The sequence below is a fragment of the Diplotaxodon limnothrissa genome, linkage group LG1 (genome assembly GCF_057381915.1).
Source record: "Diplotaxodon limnothrissa isolate DT_005_m linkage group LG1, D_limnothrissa_male_GT1.1, whole genome shotgun sequence".
Classification (NCBI taxonomy): domain Eukaryota; kingdom Metazoa; phylum Chordata; class Actinopteri; order Cichliformes; family Cichlidae; genus Diplotaxodon; species Diplotaxodon limnothrissa.
Genome location: NC_140596.1, coordinates 32,305,118 through 32,316,362, shown reverse-complemented (window position 1 = coordinate 32,316,362; position 11,245 = coordinate 32,305,118). Strand labels below are relative to the sequence as shown.

Below are 11,245 nucleotides of genomic sequence, written 5' to 3'. Positions count from 1 at the left end.
TTAGGGCTTCTTCAGCGCCTTTGTCCTGTCTTGCTTTTTCACTGCTGTATAGTAGTACTTAGAGCAGGGCGATATGGCCAAAAATATTTATCACGATATATATTTGAAAATTTGCGATAACGATATAACCGACGATATAATTGATGCGAGACAAAATACAACTCCACAACATTACTAGCGCAAAAAGACAACCTTCCATTTATTTTCACTTAAACAAGAAGCTGGTTTTTATGTACATTAAAGCTTTATAAAAATGTAACAGTGCAAATGCAAATTCCTTGCTGAAAGTTTAACCAAAAGGCATTTCCAGTAGAAATGGGCTGACATATCCTGAGCATAACCATGTATAATATCCACTGAAGTTAAAAAGAGGTGCTTTGCAACATTAAACTGCAGTGTGCAGTACGTATTTTTCGGACCATAAGGTGCACGGGATTATAAGGCACATTAAGCGAAACAAAGCAGTCCAATAAATCAAACTTTATTAAACTCATTCTTCTTGCTTCCTCCACTTCTGTACCATTGTTTCATTAATGTTGAATTCTCTGGCAGCTGCTCTATTCCCATGTTGCTGCAGTATATTAATGACTAACCTCGTATTGTGGATGGATTATCTCAGTTGTTCTCCTGACTGAAGTTTGGTCCGTTTACAGCATCCTGCCATGCGATTGCATTTGTCTCTAACCATGAAGAACCTTCACGTTAACTTTTATAAGTGGAAAAGTGTTAGTGTTGGTCCTCCAGCTTCACTGTTTATGTTATGCTAACATAGCTGTGTCGCTAGCGATCACGTAGCACATCATTATATACCAGCTAGCCCAACTTCAGTAACCCTACAAACGTCACTGCTGTTTAGTTTCCTGTCTTCATTTATGTTGGAAGTGATAGCAGAGCTGTACGTTTGATTTTTTTTTCAGAAATCTCTCAGTCAGAACATGCAATATCATGCTTAGGTAACTAGCGAAACTAGCGAGCTAACTTCCGCTAGCTTCCTGCTAACTTCTAACTCCGTTAAATGTAATAACTTTTGTTTTCATGGATGCCTGGAAGTTAAACTTTATAGTTACACCTGGTAAAGCAGCAATGCTGATCGTTTTATTAAAGATGAAAGAATTTAGACAGTTTTTAACTCTAAGTGATGCTGCAGTGTTGTTTGACCTGAAGAATACGGAGTTTAGGACCCAGATTACTCCCAGATTTAAGAGCATCTTAGTCCGACAAATATGACAATAACAACGGCCGCTTGCATGTTCTGCAAAAAAATGTGCTTTGTTGTGTATCTGACGGACAAACACCAAACCAGTTCCACATCACGGAAGTTGCACCATTTTTACAAACCAATTCTGGTTCATCTGTTTCACTCAATAATCGGCCATGTGCGTATGAAAACAAAGGCACTGCGCATGCGCGTTCTACTCCCATTCTATCGCGATATTTCATTTTCCTATCGTTGCCTAACATTATACCGGTATTACCGTGAACGGTATAATATGGCCCAGCCCTAGTAGTACTCCCCTTTTACAATACACCATTATATTTTAAACATTGCATTTGTCTTGCTACCTAACCTCAGGGACTTTTGTGGGATGTGAAATACAAATGCAATGAAATGAACCGTTACAACAATAGTAATATCATTACTATATGTTACAGTGACATTTGGTTTTGTTGTTTCACAAAAGTGATTTCTGGGAGCAAACAAATGGCAGCCATTCATCCTTCATGTTTCTTTTAATCATACTATATTTCTTGACATTTGTATTGTAGTTAAACTGCTTTATTTTCTACAAAATGATTTTGCTTTATTTTCTAATAAGCATGTTACTGAAGCCTTTGCTTTGTCTTCATTTGTTTTTATCTTGCTTTTATCTTTTATCTTTAAGTCTAGCATCAGCTCTATAAGTATGAATGGAAGTGTTTTAAAGCAGTCTTAGCATCTGATATGTTAACGGTGCTAAATCAGTGGAATTCATTAGATGGGAAATTTTATGTAAAAAATTAGAAGAAGGATGAAACCTCTTTGGTTTTTCATAGATTAAGATATTCTGTGCAATAAGATATTCTTTAAAATACTTTCTAGCTCACAGTTTCTTTGTCATCTGTGGAAACACCAAATAACAAATAATGTTTCTCCAGATCACATCAGGCTCTGTGCGCCTGGTGCTTCAGGACAGCAAGACGTTGGTGAGTGAATGGAAGGAGCCACAGGGCAGGAACATCAGTGTGGCTGCGTGCAACCACACCCAAGTGGTGCTTGCTGTGGGCCGAGCCCTCTACTACCTGCAGATCCTAGCTGGAGAGCTCAAACAGATCAGGTAGGACAAAAATGGGGACTTATTAACATTTTTTTATTCACTGTTAAAACCCACTTCCCACTGCGCATCTGTAACCGGAAGGCCGCCGGTTCGATCCCCGGGCTCTCTGTCCTGGTCGTTGTGTCCTTGGGCAAGACACTTTACCCTACCACCTACTGCTGTTGGCCAGAGGGGCCGATGGCGCGATATGGCAGCCTCGCTGTGGCTACAACCATAGCTTGCCTCCACCAGTGTGTGAATGTGAGAGTGAATGAATAGTGGTATTGTAAAGCGCTTTGGGTGCCTTGAAAAGCACTATATAAATCCAATCCATTATTATTATTATTACTTCCAGTCTTTCCACAAAGCCAACTGGCTGCTCACTTAGCTGCATAATTATCATGGAAAGCCTTAGTGAGCAAATATGAGCAGCTTGCGAGTTCACAAGCATGTCCAATGTCCAATCTCATCATTTTCACTAGGACCTCGATACAGATTCACTTGAGCAATAAAGCTATATACTGCAGTTAATGCTATTCAGTTATCTGAGTGCAGAGACTTAAATCTTGTCCTATTAATAAAAAGTGAACTCTTAATTCAGGATGTTGGGCTCAAATGTTTCGTAAAGAAATTTCTATATAACTATTAGACTACTTTCACGTTATTTGAATATTCAATATGATACATTTGACTGCATATGCAATGCCCAACAGAACAGAGGTATGGAAGCTTATTAACAAAGGTTAATTAACTCTATCCCCAGTAGTTCATTAGTCTCACAGTTATGTTTTTTTTATTTTTTTATTTAATACATGTTGCAGGAGGATAGTGGAGTTACTTTTTATTGTTCTTTCACGTTGCTGCTCTGGTTTCCTTGTATGACTGTCTTTTGGCCCTTTTGCAGTAATGTATGTACTATTTCACAGTAGTTTAGAAGAGAAGGATGCACAGTTGTAAAGCTTGCCACCAGGGCTGCTTGAGGAACACTGTGTTTGTTTGCAGTGGGTGTTCGTAAATGATGAAACGGAGACAGAGGGAAGAGTCTTAAACGGAGGCTTTGAAATAATGTTTGGGCTGCATCAATAAGCAGCTGGTTTGCTGTGTGCGTCACAAAAATCTGTGTAAACCAGAAAGTCACTGTTGGCTTAAAGGTGTGTACAGGACTCTAATGCTCTCCTCTAATATAATTAAAGTGCGAGTACTCACCTTGGACAGTGATTATCCATTATATTTGCATTGTTGAGTAGCCTTGTTCCATTACAATGCAGTTCATTGGCCATTTTAATTAAAAAGTGAAAAGCTTCTTTTCTTGTCATTTTATTCAAAGCTTTCTTTGTAGTAATGACCAATTTAGATGTTTGACCTTCGTTGTACAGATTGATGTGTGATACTAAAAGGCTGTTTTTTAAAATCATTTTAATGACAGTGAATTAAAGATTTTATACCAGGGCATTTAACTTGATGTCCTTTATAATTTAAAGCTTAGAATATTTTCCATCTTCAAAATTGTTTCTATGTTTAGATCCGCTTATCAAGTTTAGCAATAGACATTTTAAAATGATTTAAAGAAAAGGCCTCTTGTGGCATCTGTAATTTTATATTTCCACATTGATGCTGTATGTCCTGATGTTGTGCTTTTACTCAGCAAGCATATACACCCACACTAATGGGGTTTGTCGTTAAAGATATATATTTTCAGCAGAGCATAAACAAGGAAGGTAAACTGTATGACTGACACTCATCTTTGAGAAGGAAGTTTTGTTGTTGGAGTTCACCCCATGTCTGCAAAGTTGGGTATTCCAACTTTCTCCTCCAGTCCAAAGGCATGCATGTTAGGTTAATTTGTGATTGTGAATGGGGTGCCTTGAAAAGCGCTATATAAATCCAATCCATTATTATTATTATTATTATTATTATTATTATTGACCTGGTCAAAATGTACACTGCCTCTTCCTCTACATCACCAACCATTACTCTGAATTGAATAAGGTTGGTTGTTTGGTTGTCTGGCAATTTTAGCTGGTGTTAAACTGACTCATACTTATCAGTGTAACATTTCTCAGTTTGTATCTCACATTGAGGAAAAATTGATTAGAACTCCTTCTCCGTGTCAGTAACACAATTATCCCATTAGCTATTTTAGTCAGGTGTGTGTGTGTGTGTGTGTGTGTGTGTGTGTGTGCGCGCGCAAATTTGGTCACACTTTTCACAATTTGCAGGGCAACTTGCTACTGTTTTCTCAAATCCTCCTCACCTTTCTCAGTACCACAGAAATGGAGCATGAGGTCGCCTGCTTGGACATCACACCTCTCGGGGAGGGTGGCGGTGAGTCACCGCTCTGTGCTGTGGGACTCTGGACTGACATCTCAGCCCGTGTGCTCAAACTACCCTGTTTCACAGCCCTGCACAAGGAAATGCTCGGTGGAGGTGAGAGAAATGAGAATGAGATTACCCAGACAAGAGCAGTGGAAAGCTGTTAGTGGCTTGTGGAGAGAGATGTCGATGGAAATAATGTCATTCAAGTATATTTGTGTTGCACAGTAGTGCATACATGGTCCGCACAATTGTACAAAAGCAGCAATTCCTGAACCGTTCTCAGAAAGTATGAATAACATGAACTTTGAGGTCTCAATATCACTGTGACCACAGTAATTTACTAACATGAGTGTTGTAAAATTATTAAGCAAAAGCCTAATCCCAATAAGATTTGATAGCAAAAATAATATTAAGAATACTGAAACAGGAACAAACTTCATTTGAGGAAGCTGTTTTTACAGAATTTCTCAAACATACCTGCCACAGAAAAGGCAAACAATATAAAATACTTTGGTTCACATTGATCTACTGAACTGGTTCCATTTTTTTATGTGCATGGTTTATTTGAAGAGATGTGGAACTCTCTCTAAATAAAAAAGCTTACATTTCTTCAATTTAGGTCTGTGATGGTTGGGGGGAAAAGTCAAATCCAACAAACAGTTGAGTTAGATACTAAGCTTACCATGGGAGAAAATGATAGCCTGGCTTTGTCAAATGGTAAAACAAAATATGCCTACTAGCACCTTTTAAAAGTTCAGGAATGAACTTTTAATATTAAGGTTTTTTTTTATATGAGAGCAGTAGCTCTTCTCTTGTTGCCTTCAACTGCTCCCAGCTAAGAAATACTCCTACAGAAACTGACCTCTGAAACAGCTAGTTGTTGGTTTTTGTGCTCAAAAATAAGCAGACTGAAACATGTTGATTTGTGACCGGACAGAACTGGACAAAACAAAAAAAATAGTGAAACTATTGCTTTAAGAATTTTAATAAATCACTCCAAGGCATGGGTCCATAATAGTGCAGTAATGGCTTCAGTGAAATGGATTGTATCTCCAGTTTCCAGTTTAATAGATGTAAATGGCATCTCACATGAAGCAGCTCATTTTAGCAAGTACTTGATGAGTGCTTAAGCATTAAATATGCTGCTAATCTAAATGCATTTAGTGCACCACTTATACACTTGAGAAGAATTTAAACTTTGAATGTTTAAAGTATGCAAGAGAGGACTTGAATACTTTTTGGGTTGAACTTATGAAAAAGTCAGCAGTTACTGGGAAAAAAAAAATTCATAACAGTGAACTGGCACTGGCAGGCCTCTTACTTTCCACAAAGAACAACTCCACAGTCTTTCCCACAGTGTCACACTTTATTTTCCAACTGTGTTTGATTGACAGATGCTCAGTGAACAAACTTTTTTACACTTTTTTTGCCTGCTGCCATACAAACTACAGTCTGACTGCAGAGTTTAAACTCGTAGCTAAGATACAATACTGTGCAAAAGTCTTGAGCCACCCCTCATTATTGGTGTTCTTTAAAGATCCAGTGTTGTTTCCAGACGTAACGGACAATTTGACAGAATTAGATTCATATTGTATCTTTAGCCACTTTGTTACTAGCATCCTGTTGCAAAAACTCTTAATTTGTTCCTTTTTCTTTTTTTCTTTTTTTAGTTGAATCTATGAAAAATGCCAACGATAGCAGAGTTAGATAATCAGATTCTAAAGAACTATTAACTGAAAACTTTGCTTATCTCAGCATGGTTTGCAGCGTGTCCTCATAAAATTCTGGAAATGTAGTCAAGAAGTTGTTCCAGGCCTAAAATCTACAATCAGTTGATCCATCTGCTGTTCACTGCAGCTTCATCAGGAATGGTCTCAGGGCTGGTGTGAAGAAACTATTCTTATGGAAGGCAAACAAAGAGAAAATGCTGACAGGAACACAAGAATTGAAAATCTGTGACAAAGGTCTTATGGAGTGACAAATCCCAATTTGAAATGTTGGTTCAAATCATTTTCATTAATATGAGCAGGTCAGAAGAGAGGTGCAAAAGTATCTGCAGCGATGGTTAGGAGCTACCTTTCAGCCAGTGATGTTTGAGATATTAATATTAATGGAACTGATGGTAGAAAGGTGCTTTATTGTATGTGTACAATGACAATAAAGGGCCATTCTGAAAAGTAAAAGTATGTCTAAAAAGAAAAACACACAGTGGAACAGTATGAGTCATGGACTGGCCTCCCCAGAGCCCAGACCACAACTTCTTTGAAGCAGTGTGGAATCATCTCAAGAAAGCCTTTATTTGTCACATGCAAGTTGCCCTGCAGCGAAATGGGACACCCCCCCCCCCCCCCCGACCTTACATACACAACACAGACATCACATGGGGAGACAGGTCAGAGATAGAGATATATATAGAGAGATATATAGAGAGATATATATAGATATATATATATATATATATATATATATATATATATATATATATATATATATATATATATATATATAGATATATAGATATATAGATATATATAGAGATATATAGATATATATATAGATATATATATAGAGATATATAGATATAGATATATATATAGAGATATATATATATATATTTTGTAGCCTTTTCTTTTTTTCTTTAGGTCACGAGCAGTTGTCTAAGCATTTCACTGCATATCATACTGTGTATGACTGTGTACGTGACAAATAAAATTTGAATTTGATTTGATACTTGAAGGAAGCTTGTGCAAGAGAGAGTGCAGGTTTTGTTGAAGAATAGAGGTAGTTTTGCCACTATTTTTGCCTTAATACTGTCTTTCCATTTATGTTTGGACATGTTTCAATAAATCATTGCACATATTTTCCTAGCATCCCATAAAGAAATAAGGCGTGGCTTGAGATGTCTGCACAGTACTGTAATACTCAACATGTTGACATTTTTAGATCTGTCAGTGGAAGCAGAATTTCAATACTTCGTCCCACTCCTGCCCTTAAGCTATGTTAGCTTTGTTACATTGATTGTGTTTTAGACCTTCTATGCATGTCCTTCAGAGTACATCTTCATGTTTGAACTTTAATAATTTGTCCTGCTCAGCTAAAAATAATTGATGTACATTTCCATGGAAATATGTCCCCCTTTTCATTTTGTACACTTCTATCTGAACAGTGGTGCTTTTTGGTGAGTCAGCCAGTAAGTACTTAATCATAGCCAAAGTTGTTTTGATGTAACTGGCCTGCAGTCAAAGAAACCGGTGTTTGGGAAACTGAGCAAAACTGAACTCTTTATATTTATCCTGAAGCATTCAAATGTTGTTTCTTTTAAAGTTACCACAGAGTCTGAATAAACTTGATTGATTTTTCTGACGGAGGTATTTTTACAAACATTTATCACTTTAGTATAGAACCAGTGACTCTAGAGTACAGCAAAAATAAATCACTTGTTTGTGTGTGTCCTCAGAAATCATTCCTCGCTCTATCCTAATGACCACCTTTGAAGGGAGCTACTACTTGCTGTGTGCCCTGGGAGATGGAGCACTCTTCTACTTTGGTCTGGATCTGCAGACTGGTAGGTCCTTCTCACTGTTACCGCTACAATCTTTAGACGAGAGCTTCTCAGACTTCTCCAGACTGATGAGGACCTTCAGGCTGGGCCACAGGCTGCTGTCTGTGAGCATTTTCATTTTTAGTTTATCATTTCTTGTCGACTTACGTAACTGCCAGCACTATATTTGGATGTGTTGGTTCAGAAACTCTACTGCCTGAAGAAAGCTGTGTTATAAGTTTGATTGAAAGGCTGTCATTGAACTGTTAAAGATTTTCAATGTGGTAAAGGCAGAAAAAAGCAGCAGTTTCACAGACAGGACCAAGGCAGCCTACATCAAGGCCAAATGTGGCCAGAAGAATAGAAATATTAAAGGGTCTCTGACATGAGATGGATATATTTGAATGGAATTGTAAAAGGAGGACTTGAGAGTGAGACAATAAATGCTTTTCTGTGTTTAACCGTCTGCTTTTTGGTCCTGAAAAGATGCTGTGCAGTTCAGTAAAGTCCAGTGAGTGTTTATATGTGCATTAGCTAATGTTACGCACTGAGGACTAGCAAAGACTTTCCACTAATTACCTCGGTTTTCATTTAGTATGCTGCATCATTCACATCAGATCAAACGAATTTGACCATGTTATAGAGAAAGGGCTCTCTGGTAGCTTGCTTAACATTAATGTAGTATTTCTGATATTGCTAGTTAAAATAAAAGCTGCTTAGGCTGGTAACCTCTGGATTTTAGGTCTCAGGCTTCATGACCACTTCATCATCCTGCACTTTCAACATGTTAGTATTTCCTTCTAATAAACATTCCCTGCCTGCTAAATGCTCAGCTCTTTCTAGTGCATAATCTCTGAGCCCAGAATACGACTGGATGGTGTCACTGAAATGATATCATGCAGTCAAGATACCCAGTTGAGGTCATTTCAGTAGTAAAAAAAAAAAGTAAATTTAAAAGCCCCAGAAGACATTATACAACTGTTATCACAGGCGGTGCAGTCATTTGATGCAAATGTAGTTGAATAGTCCTGAACTGCTGCCAGACGAAACTAAAACCGATTTTCAGGTGTCTGTTTTTGAATTTTAAATAGCTGCATGCATTATCACTGTCTGATTTACCCAAACACATCTGGCAGTGTTTTACAGCAATCTTTGTAAGTTTTTGATTCTTATTCTTTATTACTGTATTAGAATGAATGTTATGTAAGTCACAACCAATCAGAACATTTAAATCCATTAATGCCTCTTAATCAAGACTTAATCTGTTCTGCCTCTACAGTGAAATGTAGGCATGTGCTGAGATGTTGTAGTCCAATGGGGAGGCCAGTTTGTTAACGTGTTCATTACTGATTGTGGAAATTATGAGGTCCATTAAAGTACAAAGATACATTTTCTAATTGCTCGTTTTGTCAGACCAGCAGTTCAAAGATGCCATATTTCATTTACAAACACATCACAAAGATTCCCCTGGGTCACCTGATCCAGGCCTAATTTTAAGCTTTGTTAAAAAGGACAGTTTTAAGCCTAATGTTTCCACAGAGGAGGGGCGTAAAAGATGAAGGCTCTACCCTCCATTATAGTCTTATGAAATTTGAACTAGAAATAAGCCAGTAGTTTGAAAGTGAAGTACTCTGTTAGGATAACAAGGTACTATGAGGTCTTTAAGATATGATGGGGTCAGGATTTTGCATGTGAGGAAGATTTTCTATTCTTAATTTAACAGGGAGCCAAGGCAGAGATGCTAAAATGGGAGAAAAATATGCTCTCTCTCTCTCTAGTCCCAGTTAGTACAATCACTGTAACTTTCTGAATCAGCTGATGGCTTTTCAAGCTTTTAGAGTGACCAGATAATAATGATTTACAACAGTCTGGAGCTAATCAATGTATAAACTAGCTTTTCAGCCTTACTTTAAGACAAGATTTTTCAGATTTTATCTCTACGCAAATTAATAAATAATTTATGTGTGTTCATATAAATATGGTTCAGTAATTCAGTCAAATTAAAGGCCAACGCCTGTGCAGGTTATTCTCTGTATACTGCTGTTATAACTACTGGCTGTACAAAAGATAAAGAAAAAACTGAATGGAGCGGTGAAACGTAATTAAAGCAGATGCTTTTATTCAGACCTCATGGGGCCACTGAATGGTTTGGTGAGCATTAAAAGCAACGTATACAAGGAGAACACAAGGGCAAAGCATTAATACTTAATGCCAGCAAGATCAACAAAACTACCAAGTTGAATTTCGTGAACCCCCTGATAGAGCATTTGCTTTGGCAGAGGATGTGCTCTCAGTGCGTCTTTCTGGGTGGCTTAAAGGAACTTGGCGAAAGGCTCTTTTGACCCAAATACGGATGTAGACCCATTTCTCAAGCTGTTTCAAGTCTGTGGTTTGATCTCGTTTCCTTTTCCTAGGTGCCCTAAGCGAGCGTAAGAAGGTCACTCTTGGTACACAGCCCACTGTGCTGAGGACCTTCAGATCCCTGTCCACTTCCAATGTCTTTGCCTGCTCTGACCGACCCACTGTTATCTATTCCTCCAACCACAAGCTGGTGTTCTCCAATGTCAACCTCAAGGAGGTCAATTATATGTGCCCACTCAACTCTGAGGGCTACCCCGACAGGTCAGCAGCAGAACTTTTCTTCCCTATCATATTTTATCAGTGTGTGGTTTTATGGGAAATTCATCTGTTTTCTTTTCTGTGCTCTGAAGAGTTGGTAGCCGTAAGCCCTTAACGTCTTTTGTTTTGATCCTCTAGCTGACAGAGCTGACTCAGATGTAGTCTCTTTTGATTACAGATGCATACAATCCCACTTTTTGATTTGCAGATAGTGGGTGTATTTTGCCTCTTTTCTCGCCCCTTACTAATGCTGCGTTTTTCATCACAGTTTGGCTCTGGCCAACAACAGCACTCTGACTATTGGAACCATCGATGAGATTCAGAAACTCCACATTCGCACTGTTCCCCTGTATGAATCTCCAAGGTCAGTCAAATATTGAGTTAAACTGAACTTGAAATGAGCATTTCACATCCATCATCTGTACAAATAATGCTGTTTGTTCTTCATGTTTGCAGTGCCCATTTGTTCTAACCA

The 11,245-nt window shown here is 38.0% G+C and overlaps 1 protein-coding gene across 1 annotated transcript in view; it reads left to right on the top strand.

The window, feature by feature from the left end:
- The window catches only part of ddb1 (damage-specific DNA binding protein 1), a 47,339-nt gene that overhangs the window by 16,133 nt on the left and 19,961 nt on the right, over positions 1-11,245 (top strand). Inside the window, exons 13-17 of the mRNA XM_085349903.1 lie at positions 2,137-2,315; positions 4,558-4,721; positions 8,068-8,175; positions 10,566-10,773; positions 11,039-11,134. Of these exons, the coding sequence (XP_085206029.1) occupies positions 2,137-2,315; positions 4,558-4,721; positions 8,068-8,175; positions 10,566-10,773; positions 11,039-11,134 (755 nt within the window). The remainder of the gene's footprint in view (positions 1-2,136; positions 2,316-4,557; positions 4,722-8,067; positions 8,176-10,565; positions 10,774-11,038; positions 11,135-11,245) is intronic.